At 46.8% G+C, this 20,149-nt stretch overlaps 1 protein-coding gene across 2 annotated transcripts in view; it reads right to left on the reverse strand.

Annotated features, from left to right (window-relative positions):
• The window catches only part of ATOX1 (antioxidant 1 copper chaperone), a 30,804-nt gene extending 14,257 nt beyond the window's left edge, over positions 1-16,547 (reverse strand). The window contains exons 1-4 of one of the 2 annotated variants that reach the window (XM_032158425.2): positions 16,466-16,547; positions 9,595-9,670; positions 3,881-4,051; positions 411-566 (exon numbers count right to left, since the gene is read on the reverse strand). In XM_032158425.2, coding sequence (XP_032014316.1) covers positions 3,927-4,051; positions 9,595-9,670; positions 16,466-16,471 — 207 coding nt within the window. In that variant the 5' untranslated portion in view covers positions 16,472-16,547 and the 3' untranslated portion in view covers positions 411-566; positions 3,881-3,926. Of the gene's footprint in view, positions 1-410; positions 567-3,880; positions 4,052-9,594; positions 9,671-16,465 lie in introns of those variants that run through there. The other variant, XM_032158426.2, reaches the window with a different exon arrangement.
• Between the last annotated feature and the right edge of the window lie 3,602 nt (positions 16,548-20,149).

Consider the following 20,149-nt stretch of genomic DNA (forward strand, 5'->3'; position numbering starts at 1 on the left):
GCAGTAGATGCTATCATCACATTTTGTCTGTGGACACTGAGAGGTTAAGTGGCCCAGATGGGAGGTACTGGAGCTTGAACTCTATCCCAGGCAGTTTGTCTCCACAGCCTCTTCCCACTATTCCACTTGCCTTAACATTTGATAATCTTTTGTGCAATTCACTTGATAGACAAAAGTTTTTCAAAATATGGAGTCTACGAAACTGGTGAAAAGAAAGGGGATCACTGTTCTGAGTCAATGCCTCCACTTTATAGGTGAGGAAAAAATGAGGCCCAGAGAGGGGAAGTGATTTGCTAAAGATCACACAGCAAAGAATCAGAATCTACAGAGTGTCTGACTCCCAGGTGGGAACTCTCAAAACTCCAACCCAAGTAAGCATAACCACATACATGTGAGCAAGCAACACCAAGACCAGGCAAGACAACGTCTCCAACGAAAGCAGCTTGATTTTATTGCAGGGAAGCTAGGAAGGAATAGGACAACTGAGGGTCTCCGCAGGAACACCATCGCCTAGCATGACTGCCAAGTCCCAGGTCTGTCTGGAAGCCAGGGGGAGGATCAGCAGCCTAGGAAAGACGGAAAGTTAGGTGGAACGAAGGCGCCATCTGGTGTGGACATAGAGATATTGCAAAGGCAATAAATGCACTAAGAGACGGGTGACGCACGGGTGCACTAAGAGTCTTGCACTAAAAGGCAAGGGTGAGGTGGAAAACGCAGGGTGCAGATGCAGGAGCAGGACTAGAGCCCCAATGTCCAGCCCTGCACACTGCTCCCATGAAGTCTCTTACACTCAGGTTGGCTGGAACGCATTAACCTTGCTAAGCCAATCACTGCCAAAGCCCTCTTCTTGGGAATTTCCAGGGCTGCCAGGATACCCAGTCAACAGCACTCTCTATCCTGTTACAGTTTATGTTGGAAAGGCAATGAACAAAATCATGGCAAATAAATCTGCCAAGAGTCAGATGATCAAGGTGACTTCAAAACCAATAAACACTCTATCTTTGAGGCTCCCAAGCCTGGCTTCAAATCGGTCACTGAGGAGCCTCTTAAAACAGACTTCAAAGACATGCTGCCTGAGCATGTGGACTAAAGCTGGCTTATTGGGTGATTCTTACTGAGTACTGTGCATCTGAATTTCCAGAAGCCTTTCCAAACAATACATGGTTACTGAAATATGTACAGATAGGATTGCATGATGCCTAGAATTTGCTTCAAAATAATCTGGGCAGGAGGGAGTGGGCATGATGTCTAGAATTTGCTTCAAAATAATCTGGGTGTTTTGTCACCCAGATGAAACAATGAGGACAGTGGAGTTTCTAATCCAAGATGTGTGCATTAGGGCTCCCCTACATGGATACAGATAGCTCCGGAAGAGTTTTTTTCCTTCTCTTCCTTCGTTCCTTCTTGTCACAGAGCACTTTTATCAAAAGATAACAGGCCTTGGTGAAATAAATACTAATTGTTGGATCTGAGTGACGGGTACTTGGTGATTCATTCTATTATTCTACTTACATATGTTTGAAACTTCCTATTATAAAAAACCTGAAACAGATTAAAAGTACCATGAAAAGTATTAAGCCATAGGAAGGAATGATTTGCAACACATGCTATGACTTGAATGAATCTTGAAAACATTATGCTGCATGGAAAAAGGCAGACACAAAAAGGTCACATATAATGTAATTCTTTTTATATGACATGTCCAGGGTAGGCAAATGCAGAGTAGCAGAAAGCAAATTAGTGGCTGCCAGGGGATGGAGAGATGGGTAGTGGGGAGTGACTTCTTAATGGATGTAGGGTGTGTTTCTGAGATGATGAAAAAAATTTTGAAACTAGAGAGAGATGGTGGTCATACAACATTGTGAATGCACCAAATGCCACTAAACGATAGACTTTAACCCATTTATGCCTAGTGTTCCATTATTGGAACGCTAAGCTTGCAGGAGTTATTTATATCCTACTGTTCAAGGTCATCACCAAGGTTTGATTTTTCACATAAAAAACTTTGCAATATTCAGCATAAATGGGTTGAAATAGTTATTATGTCTTGTGAATTTCATCTCAATAAAATAACATGAAGAAAACATGTTTTCTATGAGAAAAACACATTAAGCTACACATGGTTTACATCCAACAGATATTACTTTTTCAGTTAAAAAAATTCATATGCCCAGGCCTGGAGTTTCTAATCCAAGATGTGTACATTAGGGGTCCCCCATGTATATAGCTAGTTTTTTTTTCCTTCTCTGCCTCCATTCCTTCTTGTTACAGAGCATTTTTATAAAATACAATCTTACAGGAAGCCCAATATGACACAGGACTGTTTGGGAGCTATGGAGGGTCCAAAGCCCCATCCACTCACCCTCCCTACAAAACCCTAGGGGTGGAGGAATGATGTAAGAAACACTGTTCTTCAACATGCTGGAAACCGCTGATGTTTTACTTCCCTAGAGGATAAGCCTTCATATGTGGAGAGATTGCACAGCAGTCCCCACAAGGCAGGAAAGGAGGTTGGAGGTTTTAGCCCCATTTTACCGATGGGAAGACCAAATCTCTGTATTGTAAAAAGTCCCCAAAGTCAGTGTGAAATGAGATTTGGAATTAGAATCCTAGATTCCTCATTATTCATCCTGGGTTCATTCCTGAATATGGGTTCTATCTATGGATGGAAAGTGCATGACGAAAACAGATGCATCTGACATCTTGTGACTTGCATGTGATGTTACCACATACATAGAACACCGCTATGGCTCAGGTTCCAAATGTATGCCTGTGGGAAGGAGGCTATCCTCAAAGAGGACCTACCAGTCAGTTGTGGCTAGCCTCTGTCGGCGGGGTCTCTGTGGGCCCATTCACAGGGACAATGCCACCAGTAACAGTTACAGAACTCCGATTCAGGATATCTGACTTTCTTCCTGCCTCTGCTACTCACCAGGGTGGGACTTTGGTTGGATCACTTCCCCTCTCTTGGCCTCATTTTTCTCAGTCACAGTCAGGGCACCAAACCACATTAAGGGAATGGCGATCACTGTAATTCACCAGTCAAATGTACTACATGGGCAGTGGCAGCCAGCAGTGCCCTGCTGAGACTGTGGCTGGATCAATGAGTAAGGTCTGCCTGGTTCCAGCGCGACGAGTGCTGGCACAGTGCCCCTTACTGCATCACTGGATTACATACAAGTGAAGGGAACATCTAGCTCAAACATGCTATTGTTTTTGTACCAGTCTGGACAGAGGGCACGCTCAGGAAGCTGACAACAGTTTCAAGTGGAGAGAGCAGCACAGTCTGAATTAACTCACTTGGTCTGGGCACAGGAGAACAAGGCCCAAGGCATAAGTGTCAACTCTGATGAGACAGTCAGTTTATCAAAGCCAGAGCCATGTGTGGTGATATGTGCCTATAGTTCCAGTTACTTAGAAGGCTGAGGCAGGAGGATCACTTGAGCCCAGGAGTTAAAGGCTATAGTGCACTATGATCACACCTATGAAGAGTTACTACCCTCCAGCCTGGGCCACATAGTGAAGCACTGTCTCAAACAAATGAACAAATAAAGAAGTCAAAGGTGCGCTGCTTAGGGTCATATACTGTAAACTTAAACCCTGCTAACCATGAACTGCAACCCTCAAGTCCGAAAGAGGACTCTGGGAGACATTACACAGTGCTCTGTCCACTCACAGGGGCTGTAAGAATTCCCTGAACTTGTGATTTGCATTAGACAATAATAAAATATTTGTAACCACTCCAAAGAAGGTGGACAATGGATTGAAAAGAACCCAGAGGGCTCTCCCGCTCCACTCAAGCTCTCAAAGGCCAAGGTGTTCACTCTGATGAGAGGTGTGAGCTGTAGGTTTGTTCAGCAAGTGCTGGGGCCTTACTCACCTGCCCACTTTGGTCCATCCTGTGGGCTGTGGGGACCAGGCCCCTGCTACTCGAGGCCAAGGTAGGAAACGGTCTTTCCTGTTTTCTTCAGGGTTGCAAGCAGAGTGTCCACGCTGTGCTCAGATTCAATGCAGACCTTCTTGTTGGGCAGGTCAATGTCATACTTAACTCCTGCAGGAAGAGGAAGAGGGGAGAGGAAGCACAGACCCTCCCAGTTACAGCAAGAAAGACTTCAGGCTCTAAATTACTATTCACAACCACCCTTACCCTTTCCTCTAGAGCAAGGATTGGCAAACTTCTTCTGTAACGGGCCAGAAAGTAAATGTTTTAGGCATTGTGGGCCACATATAGACTCTGTTGTATATTCTGTGTATTTTTTTATAACTCTATTCCTGAACATACAAAAACAAGCTGTGAGCAGGATTTGGCCCATGTGCTGATCTCTGTTCTATACTAGGGCTTTCTGAGACAGAGACTCACTCTGTTGCCCAGGCTGGAGTGCAGTGGCATGATCTCAGCTCGCTGCAACCTCCACCTCCTGGGTTCAAGTGATTCTCATGCCTCAGCTTCTGGAGCAGCTGGGATTACAGGTGTACGCCACCACACCTGGTTAATTTTTGTATTTTTAGTAGAGACAGGGTTTTGTCATGTTGCCCAGGCTGGTCTCAAACTCCTAATCTCAAGTGATCTGCCCGCCTTGGCCTCCCAAAGTGCTGGGATTATAGGCATGAGCCACTGTGCCTAGCCACCTTTTTTTTTAATTGCAAAAGTAATATAGACTTTTTTTTCAAAAAAGCAAACATTTCTAAATAAAAGTAGAAGCAGTAAGGCCCCCTACTGGTCCTACCCCTAGAGATCACTGTGAACAGTCTGGCTTCTATCTAGACTTTGTCCCAGATAGACAAATGAAAAAAAATTCCTCCAAATCGCATCACACTATATAAACAGGTCTTGCTAATATTTTACTTTTCTCTTTATTTATTCATTTTTATTTATTTATTTATTTATTTATTGTTCATTTGTTTTCTTTTTTTTTTTTTTTTGAGATGGAGTCTCGCTCTGTCGCCCAGGCTGGAGTGCAGTGGCGCGATCTCGGCTCACTGCAAGCTCAGCCTCCCGGGTTCACGCCATTCTCCTGCTTCAGCCTCTCCGAGTAGCTGGGACTACAGGCGTCCGCCACCACGCCCGGTTAATTTTTTGTATTTTTAGTAGAGACGGGGTTTCACCGTGGTCTCGATCTCCTGACCTCGTGATCCGCCCGCCTCAGCCTCCCAAAGTGCTGGGATTACAAGCGTGAGCCACCGCGCCCGGCCTATTTATTTATTTATTTAGAGACAGGGTCTCACGTGTGTTATACAGGCTGGAGTGCAGTGGCACAATCACAAATCACTATATCCTTGAATACCCGGGCTCAGGTGATCCTCCCGTCTCAGCCTCCCATGTTGTTGTGACTACAGGCACATGCCACTATGCCTGGTTAAGTTTTGTATTTTATGTAGAGACAGGGTTTCGCATATTGCCCAGGCTGGTCTTGAACTTCTGGGCTCAAGCGATCCGCCTGCCTTGGCTTCCCAAAGTGCTGGGACTACAGGTGTGAGCCACTGCACCTGGCCCATTCTTTTTTTTTTTTTTTTTTGACACAGTCTCGCTCTGTCGCCCAGGCTGGAGTGCAGTGGCACAATCTCAGCTCACTGTAGCCTCTGCCTCCTGGGTTCAAGCGATTCTTCTGCCTCAGCCTCCTGAGTAGCTGGGATTACAGGCATGAGCCACCGCACTGAGCTAATTTTTGTATTTTTAGTAGAGATGGGGTTTCGCCATGTTGGCCAGGTTGGTCTCGAATTCCTGACCTCAGGTGATCCACCTGCCTCGGCCTCCCAAAGTGTTGGGACTACAGGCGTGAGCCACAGTGCCCGGAACTATTCGTTTTTTAAAAGCTACAATCTTCCACAGTGTGGACATACCACACATCCACTTAATTAATCCACTGTTAAAGGTTACAGAGGATGCTTCTAATTTTTCACCACTATCACAATGTTATAATAAACATATTTGAACTTGTCTTAAAAACACCATAAAAATATTGTTATACCATGAATTCACAGAATGGAAATTGTGGGGCAACAGATATTTGGCACATTTTGAATGTTTAATAGACATTGCAAAATCGCCCTTCTAAATGGCTATGCCAATTTACAGCTCCCCAGCAGCACATGGGAGGACCCAGAGTTTTATTCTGACAAAAGAGCGCAAAAAGAAAGGAAAACTCTTGATAGGTTCTAGGCCCGGCCTCACCATTGACTTGCTGGGTGACCATGGGCGGGGAGTCGGTGGGAGGAGGGTCCTGCTTCTCACAGGCCTCAGCTACCTCATCTGTACATGAAGGAGTCAGGGCTGGCCAGCTCCTGTGGCCTTTCCAGCTCAAGGATGCCATTAGTCTGTGATGCCTCAGCCCTACCACTGTTCTTTTAGGGCCATAAGCAACTCAAAAAACCCTCCTGACCCTTCTCAAGAGGCCACCCAAGTAGGGACAGTAGGAAAAGATGGGGAGAAACCTGCCGAAGCTCAAAGGCAGATTCTTCCAGCAAGGGGCCTTAAAAATCATATGGTTGGCCAGGCATGGTGGCTCATGCCTGTAATCCCAGCACTTTGGGAGGGTGAGGTGAGTGGATCACTTGAGGTCAGGAGTTCAAGACCAGCCTGGCTAACATGGCGAAACCCCATCTCTACTAAAAATACAAAAATTAGCTCAGTGTGGTGGCATGTGCCTGTAATCCCAGCTTCTCGGGAGGCTGGGGCAGGAGAATCACTTGAACCTGGGAGGCAGAGGTTGCAGTGAGCCAAGATCACACCACTGCACTCCAGCCTGGGAGACAGAGTAAGACTCCCTCTCAAAACAAACAAACAAACAAACAAAACAAAACAAAACATATGGTTTCCCAGCCTGCGTAACAAAGCGAGACCCTGTCTCTACAAAAAACAAAAATGAAAACAAAAACAAAATAGCTGGGTGTGGTCCTGTAGTCCCAGCTACTCAGGAGGCTGAGGTGGGAAGATGGCTTGAGTGTGGGAAGTTGAGGCTGCAGTGAGCCAAGACCGCGCCACTGCACTCCAGCCTGGATGAAGTTCCTGGGATGGGTAGGTGTCCTTGAGCTGTCAAACGAAATTAGGCCCGTCCCCACTTCATCCAGAGCCTGCTGCTTTGATTTGAGGAGCTCCTGTGCAGTTTCATTTTTAAAGCATCAACAGGCTGGGCGCGGTGGCTCATGCCTGTAATCCCAGCACTTTGGGGGACCAAGGTGGGCGGGTCACCTAAGGTCAGGAGTTTGAGACCAGCCTGGCAAGATGGAGAAACCCCGTCTCTACTAAAAATACAAAATTAGCCGGGCATGGTGGCCGGCACCTGTAATCCCAGCTACTCAGGAGGCCGAGGCAAGAGAATCACTTGAACCCGGGAGGTGGAGGTTGCGGTGGACTGAGATCACGCCATTGCACTCTAGCCTGGGCAACAAGAGCGAAACTCTGTCTCAGAAAAAAACAAAAACAAACAAAAAAAAACTAGCCAGGCGTGGTGGCGGGCACCTATATTCCCAGCTACTCGGGAGGCTGAGGCAGGAGAATCGCTTGAACCCGGGGCGGAGTGCAGCAGGTTGCAGTGAGCAGAGATCATGCCACTTTACTCCACTCCAGCCTGGGCGAAAGAGCAAAACTCCATCTCCAAAAAAAAAAAAGTATCAACAGCAAAAGCTGATACAGACATACAAGATATACATTCCCATACCACAGCTGGGGAAACCCAGGCCCAAGAAAGAAGGGCCCACAGTCACATGACAAGTCAGCAGCTAGGTTCTTTCCACTGTTTCAGTTTCTTTCAGATTAAGATCCCAGCTTACAGGGCTAGAGGCCAGCCACTGACTTTCTGCGGGACTTTGGGCAAGTCACTTAACCTCCTGGACACTGGCATCAACATCCCCATTCCAAAGGTGGAAAGTACAGCTCAGAGGACTGCTAATGAGATCACGTCCATGTGGAAGCCATTTGAAAACTTAATGTCATTATTATTTTGGTTTTAAAAAAGAAAATTTTAGAAGATTGTGTGATAGTTCACGTGGAAGAAAAAGAAAAAATCTTAGAAGGCTGACTGAGCACTGGCATTGCCAAAACTCTGATCACAACTCAGTTATTACCTCACTCAGTCCCAGGACCAGAGCCCAGTCCTCTCTGGGCCTCAGTTTCCCCAGCTGTGAAATGACAAGGCTGGATGAGACTGTTCAAAAGAGGTGCTTTAAGAATATCTGCATGTGGCCAGGTGCGGTGGCTCATGCCTGTAACCCTAGCACTTTGGGAGGCCAAAGCAGGCGGATTACTTGAGGTCAAGAGTTCAAGACCAGCCTGGCCAACATGGTGAAACCCCATCTCTATGAAAAGTACAAAAATTCACCAGAAATCACCTGAACCCAGGAGGCAGAGGCTGCAACAAGCTGAGATCATGCCACTGCACTCCAGCCTGGGCAACAAACAGAGTGAGACTTCATCTCAAAAAAAAAAAAACCTGCATGTGAGTGATTCGAAATTAATTTAAAAAAATGTTTTTGAAGTAAAGAAACAGAAAAAGACAAAATTTTAAAAATTGTTACCTTTTTTTAAAATCTTTCCTTGTTTTCTTTTTCTTTTTTTTTTTTTTTTTTTGGAGACAGGGTCTTGCTCTGTTGCCCCACTGCAGTGCAGTGGCACGATCTAGGCTCACTGCAGCCACAACCTCCCAGGCTCAAGCGATCTTCCCACCTCAGCCCCCCAAATTAGCTGGGAGTACAGGCATGTAACACCATGCCTGGCTAATTTTTTTGGTATTTTTTGTAGAGATGGGGTTTTACCATGTTACCCAGGCTGGTCTCGGGAACTCCTGAGCTCAGGCAATCCACCCGCCTCAGCCTTCCAAAATGCTGGGATCACAGGTGTGAGCCACCCTGCCCAGCCCCATTTAAAAAATCTTAATAGAGGCTGGGTAGAGTGGCTCGCACCTGTAATCCCAGCACTTTGGGAGGCCAAGGTGGGCAGATCACCTGAGGTCAAGGGTTCGAGACCAGCCTGACCGACATGGAGAAACTCCGTCTGTACTAAAATACAAAATAAGCCAGGCGTGGTGGTGCATGCCTGTAATCCCAGCTACTTGGGAGGCTCAGGCAAGAGAATTGCTTGAACCTGGGAGGCGGAGGTTGCGATGAGCCGAGATTGCACCATTGCACTCCAAGCTGAGCAAGAAAAGCAAAACTCTGTCTCAAAAAAAAAAAAAAATTCAACAGAAAATGACACTCAGATGTGTCATGCAGTACACACTGGAGATGACCAACATATTAACTAGTACTGCCATGGCTCCAGAGCTACTCCTGGCAGTACTAGTTAATTTGGCTAAATCCCAGCTCTGCCATTTACTGACCATGTGATCCCAGATAAGTTACTTAATGTCTCTGAACTTCAGCTGTCTCCTGTTTAACATGGAGCTAGTCAAAAAAACTATCTGAAATGGCCGTGGTGAGGATTAAAGGATGTGATCCACATAAGCCACTAAGAAAATAACAAGAGTAGTTGGCACATGCTAAGTACTCAATATATTTTAGTTTTACTGTTATGATCAGCTTAACCCTAAGTCCCTCCTGCAACATCTGCATGCATCTGAGCATGGCATAAGTGCACCCAACTCAGGGCCACTCACTCACCTCCAAGCTTATTGAGGACCCGAGAGACAGCTTCAGCACAGCCTCCACAGGTCATGTCCACGGAGAACTCGTGCTTCTGAAACAAACAAAGGGGGACCATGACCCGAGCCCTGTAGAGTGACCCCCACACAGTGCCAGCAGACAGGCCCACTCAGGGTTAAGACAGAAGGCAGAGAGACTGGGCAGGACCTGGTTGGCATCAGACTCATCAGGAGCCTGTTTCTGAGCCTGTCTCTTCAACTATAGAGTAGCTAAGAGTTTCTGCCTCACAGGTTGTATTCAATGGAATCATCCCTATAAATCCTTTAGCAGTGTCTGGCATATAGTGAATAGAATCACCTGGAGATCTAGTTTAAAATGCTTTTTCTCAGTCCTACCTTCAACACACTGATTCTTGAGCTATGAGCTTTGTCTCAGGGCCACCAATAACTCTGACAGGGATGGGCCCCCATACTGTAAGCAATGCTGATCTGGTGGGCCCACTTATGAACCAGAAAATTCTTTTCTGCATTAGAGTCACCTGCAGCTTGCAAAAACTACAGGTTCTGGTAAGCAGGTCTGGGCTGGGGAATCTGTTATGTCCACTCATTATCCCAGGTGATTCTGCTTTCATCCAAGGGCCGCATTCTCGGAGGCAGCATCTGGGTCCAGGGAAGAGAAAGGATTGCCTGGGTTCCCCAGTGGGTTGGAGGCCAGGCAGGAAGGGATCCCCGGCTCCTAGTCTTCATGTAAGCTCTACATTCTACAGTCTCTAGGATATCTAACAGATCAAGGGTCTGAAGGTAAGCTCCCAGAAGACAGAAGTTTTGTTCAGTTCACTACTGGATTCCTAATACTTGGAACAATGCCTGGACAGAGTAGGTGCTTAAAATAAAAATATTTTTGAGTCAATGGATAATTGGCATGGCTGGTTTGAACTTCTGGGTCTTTTGCTTTGCTTTCACACAAGGATTACTTATACCAATACTTTATTTTAAAATCTCTGGAAATGAGACCATCTGAAATCAGATAAATATGGCTTCAGATACCAGCTCTGGCACTACTAGTTGCATGATCATCAATAAGTTACTTCTCTATGCCTTAGTTTACACATCTGAAAATTGAGGGTAAGAGTCCCTCTCTAGATTTGTGAATGGGATGAACACAGGATTTTAAGTGCGGCAGCCAGCATCCAAGATGGCCTCAATGATCTCTGCCTCTGGTATTTATGCCCTTGAGTAATCCCATTCCAAATATCTCAGGTTGGTCTGTGTGTCTTATAGAATATGGCTTGAAGTGAGGTTATGTGGCTTCTGAAGCTATCACAATGTCATAAAAGACACTGTGACTTCTGTCTTGCTCCATTTCTGGGGTCACTTGCACTAGAGGAAGTCAGCTACTAAATTACAAAGATATTCAAGCAACCATAAAGAGAGGTCCACAAAGTGAGAGACTGAACCCTCCAGCTAACAAGCATGTGAGTGAGCCATCTTGGAAGTGGATTCTCCAGCTCCAGTAAAGCCTTCAGATGAATGCAGCTCCAGCCAACATCTCACTGCAACTTTATGAGAGCCTCTGAGCTGGAGCCACTAGGCCAAGCTGTTCCCAAATTCCTGACTCAGAAACTGTGTGAGTTACTATAAATATATTTGTTGTTTTATACTACAAAGTTTTGGGATAATTACTAAGGAGCAATAGATAACTAATACATTAAGGAAGTTAGAGCCTAGTACTAGGTTCCATTGGGTAAAAGGTTAGCTATTGGATTATTAATTTCTTCCATTTGTCTCTCCTGTTTCCCTTCAAAAATCAATGGCTACATTTTTCATGGAGCACTTCAAAATATTTCAAGTCTATTACCTCAATTGGAATCCTGGGCGTAGTGATATATCTTGCTAGAAAACCACAGGCAAGGCCGGGCGCGGTGGCTCACGCCTGTAATCCCAGCACTTTGGGAGGCCGAGGCGGGCGGATCACGAGGTCAGAAGATCGAGACCATCCTGGCCAACATGGTGAAACCCCGTCTCTACTAAAAATACAAAAAATTAGCCGGGCGTGGTGGCGGGCGCCTGTAGTCCCAGCTACTCGGGAGGCCGAGGCAGGAGAATGGCGTGAACCCGGGAGGTGGAGCTTGCAGTGAGCCGAGATCGCGCCACTGCACTCCAGCGTGGGTGACAGAGCGAGACTCTGTCTCAAAAAAAAAACAAAACAAAACAAAACAAAACAAAAAACCACAGGCAAAATCTCTGCTCCAGAAGGGCTCCAGTTACCTAATCTATACCAAAAGGGTATTAGCTAACTCAATTTTTTTCAACTTCAGTGTGCATAGGAAGAATCTGGGGACCTTGTGGAAAGTGCAGCTCCCAGACATCTGCCTCAACTGACTCTGTGGATGTGGAGCGGGCCCTGCCACTCCCCATTTTTAACCTACTGGGGAGAGACTGGGAGGCAAAACTACAAACCTGAAAATAAAGTGGCTAAGTGGCTTCTCAAACGCTTTCCAAATCTCTAACCACCACTGAGTCTGGATTGTCACTGTGCTCTACAGAGGAAACCAAGACCAAGAGTTAAGCAGCTTGATTTTCCAGTGTAGACTGCTTGACCTTTGTGCCTAGTACCACTCCTTTTATTAAGGCCAAATCTGCAAAATCTGCCTTAAAGAAAATAGTCAGTCTTTCCTTTCTTCTAAACATCTCTGATTTTTTCATCTTGTTTCATAACTATTCAAAGACAGCAACAATAACAAATTCTGGAAAGAAGGATTTGTAGTAGGTATTACAAAATCTTGTCTTTAAAATGTGGTCCTCAGCCCAACAATATGAGCATCACCTGAGAGCCTGTCAGAAATGCAGAATCTCAAGTCCCTTCCCAGAAGTCCAGAATCAGAATCCTCATTTTAACAAGACACCCAAGTCATTCCTGCCCACATTACAGTCTGAGATGATGCTCTCCTCTATTAAAAAAATTTTTTAGGCTGGGCAATGTGGCTCATGCCTATAATCTCAACACTTTGGGAGGCTGAGACAGGCGGATCACCTGAGGTCAGGAGTTCGAGATCAGTCTGGCCAACATGGCAAAACCTGTTTCTCTACTAAAAATAGAAAAAAAATTAGCCAGGCATGGTGGCAGGTGCCTGTAATCCCAGCTACTTGGGAGGCTGAGGCAGGAAAATCGCTTGAACCCAGAAGGCGGAGGTTGCAGTGAGCCGAGATCGTGCCACTGCACTCCAGCCTGGGCAACAGAGCAGGACTGTTTCAAAAATAAATAAATAAATAAATAAATAAATAAATAAATAAATAAATAAAATTTTAAAAGGCTGGGTGCAGTGGCTCGCACCTGTAATCCCAACACTTTGGGAAGCCGAAATGGGAGGATCACTTGAACCCAGGAGTTTGAGACTAGCCTGGGCAATACAGTGAGATCATGGCTCCATTTAATTTAAAAGAAAACAATTGTTTTGGAAAAAAAAATGATGATGCTCTGGAACATGGATTGGCACACTACAAGCTACCTGTTTTACAAAGAGTTTTGTTAAAACATAGCCAAAATTGGGCCAGGTGTGGTGGCTCATGCCTGTAATCCCAGCACTTTGGGAGGCCGAGGGGGGAGGATCACGAGGTCAAGAGATCGAGACCATTCTGGCCAACATGGTGAAACCCCATCTCTACTAAAAATACAAAAATTAGCTGTGGTGTAGTGGTGGCGTGCGCCTGTAGTCCCAGCTACTCAGGAGGCTGAGGCAGGAGAATCGCTTGACCCGGTAGGCGGAGGTTGCAGTGAGCCAAGACCATGCCATTGCACTCCAGCCTGGTGAGAGAGCGAGAGTCCGTCTCAAAAAAAAAAAGAAAAAGAAACAAAAACAAAAAACCATAGCCAAACTCATTTGTTTACTTCTGCACTATAATGGCAGAGTTGAGTAGTTGTACCAGAGACCCTATGGTTTGTGAAGACTAAAATGTTTACTATCTGGGCCTTGTAAAAATTTGCTGAGTCTTGCTCTAGGATAACCAGCAGAAAATCAATTCATTAATGGTTTGTACTTACATACTGAGCCAAAGATTTGAAGGGTTTGCAAGATCAACATAAGAGCTAAATCTACTGACTGTCTATTATATGTCAAATTATCTTTATACAGTATCTAGTTAGTCCTCACTGAGCCTGGAAAGAGAGCTATTTATCTTATTTCACTCAGGAGGAAAGTGAAGTTCCCAAGAGTTCACTAGGTAGCCTGCAGTCATGTGGCAAATAACTACTGAGTATGGAATATGAACCTAGGCTTTCTTTGCTCCAGGGAAATCTTGCCGGATTCTTTTTTTTTTGAGACTGAGTCTCGCAGTGTCGCCCAGGCTGGAGTGCAGTGGCATGATCTCGACTCACTGCAACCTCCGCCTCCTGGGTTCAAGTGATTCTCCTGCCTCAGCCTCCAGAGTAGCTGGGACTACAGGCATCCGCCACCATGCCCGGCTAATTTTTTTGTATTTTTAGTAGAGACAGGGTTTCAACATGTTGGCCAGGCTGGTCTCGAAGTCCTGACTTCGTGATCTGCCTGCCTCAGCCTCCCAAAGTGCTGGGATTACAGGCATTAGCCACCGTGCCCGGCCTATTATTATCCCTTCTTGACAAATGAGGAAACTGAGATTTAGGGGTTGGTTCACACACTCACGGTGATTCGGCTGAGTAGGGCCTGAACTGAACATAGTCAGTCTCTAAAACCTCAATGCTTAACCACTGAGATCTTGTTAAAATGGGACTGAAAGCTGCCTGCCTATAGTTTTCTCTTCTCTTCTTTCTTTTCTTTCTCTCTCCTTCCTTCCTTCCCTTTTTTTTTTTTTCTTTTGAGACAGGGTTTCACTTTCACTCTGTCACCCAGGCTGGAATGCAGTGGCACGATCATGGCTCACTGCAACCTCAACCTCCCAGGCTCCAGCAATCCTCCCACCTCAGCATCCCAAGGAGCTGGGACTATAGGCATGGGCCACCACATCTCGCTAATTTTTTTGTAGAGCCAGGGTTTCATCATGTTGCCAAAGTTGGTCTCAAGCTCCTGCATTAAAGTGATCTGCCCGCCTGGGCCTCCCAAAGTGCTGGGATTACAGGCGTGAGCCACCATGCCCGGCCTCACCTGCCTATAGCTCTAGCCCACTTGTCCTATGTCTACACATGAGCTACCATTTCTTGGGGACTAGATGTAACAGTGGCTAGGGGACATATTTTACTGGCATTCTTCCAATTAATACTAACAACCGTCCTGTGAGATCAAAGTTTTTGTCCCTATCTTACGGATGAGGAAACCAAGGCGGTGAGATAAAGTAACTTGCCTGAGGTCACCCAGTTGGCAAGCTGGGGCACAGATTTTCAGAGGTTTCTGGGATTCCAAACCCTGTGCTCTCGGGCATTTGTCTGAGAAAACTCTCAGGTAACACACTCTTCCCCTTCCAGTATGTGTATATATATATGTATTTTTTCTTCCCTTTCCAGTTTTGAGGAAGTCCTTTGACTAACACCCTCCTTCCTTCAGCTGTTCATCTTGTGGTACATGGTGCCAAGTGCCCTCCTCATTCCTATCATCTGCTCCAGAGGGTCTTTTGTCAAAATCCCCAGAAAGAAGATACAGAATACAGTGATGATCAAGCTGGCCTTTTCCTCATTGACACCCCCCACAAAAAATCCTGGTGGCCTTCACTCTCCAAGCCCCAGGGCGATTAATACTGTCTTCTACCATTGCACAGGCTGACTTGCTCAACTGGTAGGGCTGATTGTATCAGATTCCTTATCCATACTTCGTTGCTGGAGGATTTGTCTTAAGGCACCTGGCAAGACCCACGGGAAATGACACCTGAGATGTTAGTGGCTCTGTCCAGGGGGCCTCAGGCTCACCTGCCAGCTCCCTAAAGACAGGATGCAAAGACATGGCATCTGTGGGATACCTCTGGGTATCCACCTGGCCCAGAGCCATGAATTAGGCACCCTGAAAAAAATGCTAAACACCACATTACCCTAACCAAGATGCAACTGAGATCAGAGCATCCTCCCAAGCCGGTGTGACTGCTTTTGCCTGGCACCTCCCATGTGGTCAGGCCTGGAGAGACGGGGAGCCTAGGGATAAGGAGCTGACTCCTGGCTCTGCCAACTTCAACACGACCTGGAATAAGTTACTGGGCTTTTTATATTTTTATCTGCCAAAGGCCTCAATTCTTTATATAAAAAACGAGGCCACGAGCAACAATATATGTGATAAGACTGAGTGATCTGCAAAGGCAGGCTAAGACTAACTTCCCAGACTCTGCCACTGAGCAACTGGTGACTTTGCGGGGGGTTCCTGAACCTCTCTGGGGCTTATGGGTTCAGGCTGAGAAAGTGTCTCCATTCAGTGTCGCCCAGAGTTGACCTGAACAGCAGGCCAGAGTGGGCAGGGAAATGAAGAAAAGCATGAACCTCTGAAAACCTGCCCGGTCCGTGAGGGCATAACCGGGTCCACCCCCTTGTCCAGAGCCTCCCCACTGCCCTCCTTCAGGCCACCTCCGCGGGCAGGGCAGCCAGGAGGAAGGCTCAGGGACTAGGCGTCTCAGTTTCCGCTGGCCACCAACTCCCCCACCCCCTGCCACCTCTCTGGTTCTGTTTCTCCGTGTACGCAGGGAAGGTGTGGGCTTGTCGCCCCTGGAGGCCTTCCAGCTCCGACGTTTTGAAGCCTGGCTCCCAGATTAAACTCCCTTCGGATCCCATTTTCCGAAGGGTCGCAAAAGCTGGGGGCTGGGTGGGGTAAGCTGGGGGACAACAGCGGCTCCGGCCGCCGCCTGAGCCCTTCAAGATCGGCATCCGGTCAAGCGGCTGTGCAGCCGAGAAGCAACCCGGGACCGCAAGTCTGCGTGGCGGGGACGGCGCAACCACTCACCGGCATGACTGAGGCAGCGGCGGTGTGGCGGCGGTGGCAGCAGCGCCTCTCTGGGCTCGGAGGGCGGGTTCGACTGCACTTCCGAGAGTGCGCGCTAGAGGCCCCGTCCCGGAGGCCCCTCCCACTCCGGGCCGGGCCGCGAGGGAGGCCCCGCCCCTCCGGGCCTGGTCTCTGCCGGCCGCGCCGCCTCCTTTCCGCGGGCAGGGCCCGTGGTCACCCGGCCTGGACGGAGAGAGGAGGTGAGAGGGGCGCTGCGTTGCCCTCCATCGACTGTCGGCCTTTTTCAGAACGCCTACTTCGGGTCAAGCTTGTGTTAGGGAATACCAGAGAAGGGCACCGCCTTGAACAGGACAGATCCATCCATCCCTAAAAGGACAGTTTCACTCATTTATTCACCGAGTCAATATTTATTGAGCGCCAGCCAACGAGGACGCAGCGGTGGAAAAGATGTAGCAGGAGCCTGCGAAGGACGCAGGCAGTGACAGCGCAGGGTTAGCAGAGCTGTCGTGGCAGAGGAGGAAGGGCCCTGACTGGAGTGGGGTGGGGGCGGTTGTGGAAGAGAGGCAGCCTGGGGAGGAGGCAATAATCTGGACCTCAGTTAGCCTTTATCGCCCTATCACAGGCTCTGTCTCCAAATGCAGTCGCATTGGGGGTTAGGGTGTCAACATAGGAATTTGGGGGGACACAATTCATGTCCATGTCAGAGTTCAGTCCCTAGAGAGCCATACTGACTAGAGTTTTAATCTCAGCCCTATCATTTACCAGCCGTGTGACCCTGGGCAGATGAACTTACCTCTCTAAGCCTCAATATCCTCACGTATAAGATGGGGACAGTTAAGGTCACTATACAATTTTTTATCTAAACATTTTGCTAGAGAAAGGAGATGCTATTAATAATTTTGCCAGGACAACAGGTAAACGCCATGACTGTTTCAGGCAAACAAGGACACATGGTTCCCTCCAAGAAACCTACTTTGCAGTATTGTTGGAATACATGTAATGTATGCAAACTTCTTAGCACATTGCTTGGCACATGGTAGGCACCAAAAATATATAAGTATTCTCTAACTGCTAGGCCCTCTGTTGGCCTCCCTGGCACTGGGTCTTCCGCTGCTCACAAAATACCCCTTAACCATTCATCCCCTACCCAACCTGCCAGGAATTCCCTAAAGATGGAAGGGAAGGGGGCGAGGAGGAGAGGGAAAGAGGGTACTGGCACATTAGGTCCCGTATGGGCAAGGCTTAGCATCTTGGTAGTCCTGGGTGCAACTGTGCCCTGGGGCTAGGGATAGCTAGATTGCCATGAGGGAAGGCAGAGAGTGGACATGAGGGAAGGAAATCCTTCCCAAAGGCAACAGTGCACAGGGTGAACCACCCACGGCATGTTTTAGAGAATTAGGGGTATGGGTTGGGGGGATGACTAAGCCTAGAGACAGCAATTTAAAGAGAAGACAGCTTTATAAAGATCTGTTAAAGATCACAAATAAAGACCTATTAAAGAGGAGAAGAAAATATGCCAGACTGTAGTTCCTGCATAAATATATACATACATTCCATGTATTTACATTAAAATAAGCATGAAATGAACCACAGCCAGTGTTACTAGAAGTTATCTTGGATAAGTGTAGGATTTGCTGGTGGAATCCCAATGTGCCTACTGTTTAATTTTCAAATAACAAAGTAGCATACAGTGAAAAGTAGGTCTCCCTCCTACCCTGACCTCTCCTTCTTAAACAAAAGGCATACTATACATAGTTTTGCATCCTGCTTTTCTCACGTTATAAAATATCTTAGAGATTATTCCTGGGCCAGATGCAGTGGCTTATACCTGTAATCCCATTACTTTGAGAGGCCTAAGTGGGAAGATCACTTGAGCCAGGAGTTTGAGACCAGACTAAGTAACATGGTGAAACCCCGGCTCTACAAAAAATACAAAAATTAGCCGGGTGTGGTGGCATATGCCTGTGGTCCCAGCTACTCAGGAGACTGAGGTGGGAGCATCACTTGAGCTCGGGAAGTCAAGGCTGCATTGAGCCATAAGTACACCACTGCACTCCAGCCTGGGTGACAGAATGTGACCCTGTATTTAAAAAAAAAAAAAAAGATTATTATTCCATAATAGTACCTATCAATCCTTTTCTTTCTTTGCTTTTTTTTTTTTTTTTTTTTTTTTTTCTGAGATGGAGTCTTGCTCTGTCACCCAGGCAGGAGTGCAGTGACGCAATCTTGGCTCACTGCAATGTCCACCTCCTGGGTAGCCGGGATTATAGGCGCCCACCACCACGCCTGGCTAATTTTTGTATTTTTGGTATTTTTAGTAGAGACAGGGTTTCACCATGTTGGCCAGGCTGGTCTCGAACTCCTGGCCTTGTGATCCGCCCACTTTGGCCTCCCAAAGTGCTGGGATCACCGGCAATGAGCCATCACTAAGCCAGTGAGCTTGGGAAATGGGCATATAGAATCCCTGCTTTCTGGGTGACAGTGTTGTTGCAAGGATAGGAATGTACACACTGTAGGCATGTATAGATGGTAGGTTCTTCCTGGCATAATCTACCTCTAGACCCAGCCTCCTGGGATGACCCTTTCTTTGACAGATGCTGGGGAGTTTAATTCTTTGTGAAGAAAGGTTTTGTAGCTGCTGCCTGCTCCCCGCTATCCCCACCGCAGGAAACCAAGTGTCTATTTTTTGTATCATAACACAGGTATACACTATTTGCCTCACTGCTTCATCCACCAAGGGACCCTTTATCTGGGACCAAAGATTCTGAGCTGAAAGGGCCCTCAGAGCAGCCAAGGCATGCATGAGAAGAGAAGGGCTATGAAGTGGAAGCTGAGGGACCATGGACTGCAGGCTTGGGAGAGGCAGCATGGTGTCCTGCAGAGCCTCATGCTGGCAGAACTGGGTCTACAGACACATTTTATTCAGTTCCTAAAGTATTCAAAATATTTTTTGATTAGTTGACAACAGTTAAGAACTCTGAGTATGCTTGTACAACATTGTGAATATACTTAATGCCACTGAATTATACACTTAAAAATGGTTAGAAAGAGGAATTTTACGTTCTGTATGTTTTACAATTAAAAATAGGGCATGGTGGCTCACGCCTGTAATCCCAACACTTTGGGAGTCCCAGGCAGGAGAATTGCTTCAAGTCCAGCCCAGCAACACAGCGAGACTTCGTCTCTACAAAAAATTTAAAAATTAGCTGGACATGGTGTTGTGCGCCTGTAGTCCCATCTACTTGGGAGGCGGAGGTGGGAAGATCACTTGAGCCCAGGAGGTCAAGGCTGCACTGAGCCATGATCATGCCACCACACTCCAGTCTGTGCGACAGAGCAAGAACCTGTCTCAAAATAAAAATAAATAAATTTATTTATTTCTAGACTGATATGTAAAATTAGTTGCTTTCTTATTACAAGACTAGGAAAAGCATTTTTAAATATAAAAATTCTAAATAGTTTTTAACTTTTATTTTTTGAGACAGGGTCTTGCTGTGTCACCTAGGCTGGAGTGTAGTAGCGTGAACATGACACACTGCAGCTGTGACCTCCTGGGCTCAAGGGATCCCCCGACCTCAGCCTCCTGAGTAGCTGGGACCACAGGTGCATGCCAGCACACCCAGCTAATTTTTTTTGTATTTTTGTAGAGATGGCGTCTTGGCATGTTGACCAGGTTGCTCTCAT

The sequence above is a fragment of the Hylobates moloch genome, unplaced genomic scaffold (genome assembly GCF_009828535.3).
Source record: "Hylobates moloch isolate HMO894 unplaced genomic scaffold, HMol_V3 SCAFFOLD_6, whole genome shotgun sequence".
In the NCBI taxonomy this organism is placed as follows: Eukaryota; Metazoa; Chordata; class Mammalia; order Primates; family Hylobatidae; genus Hylobates; species Hylobates moloch.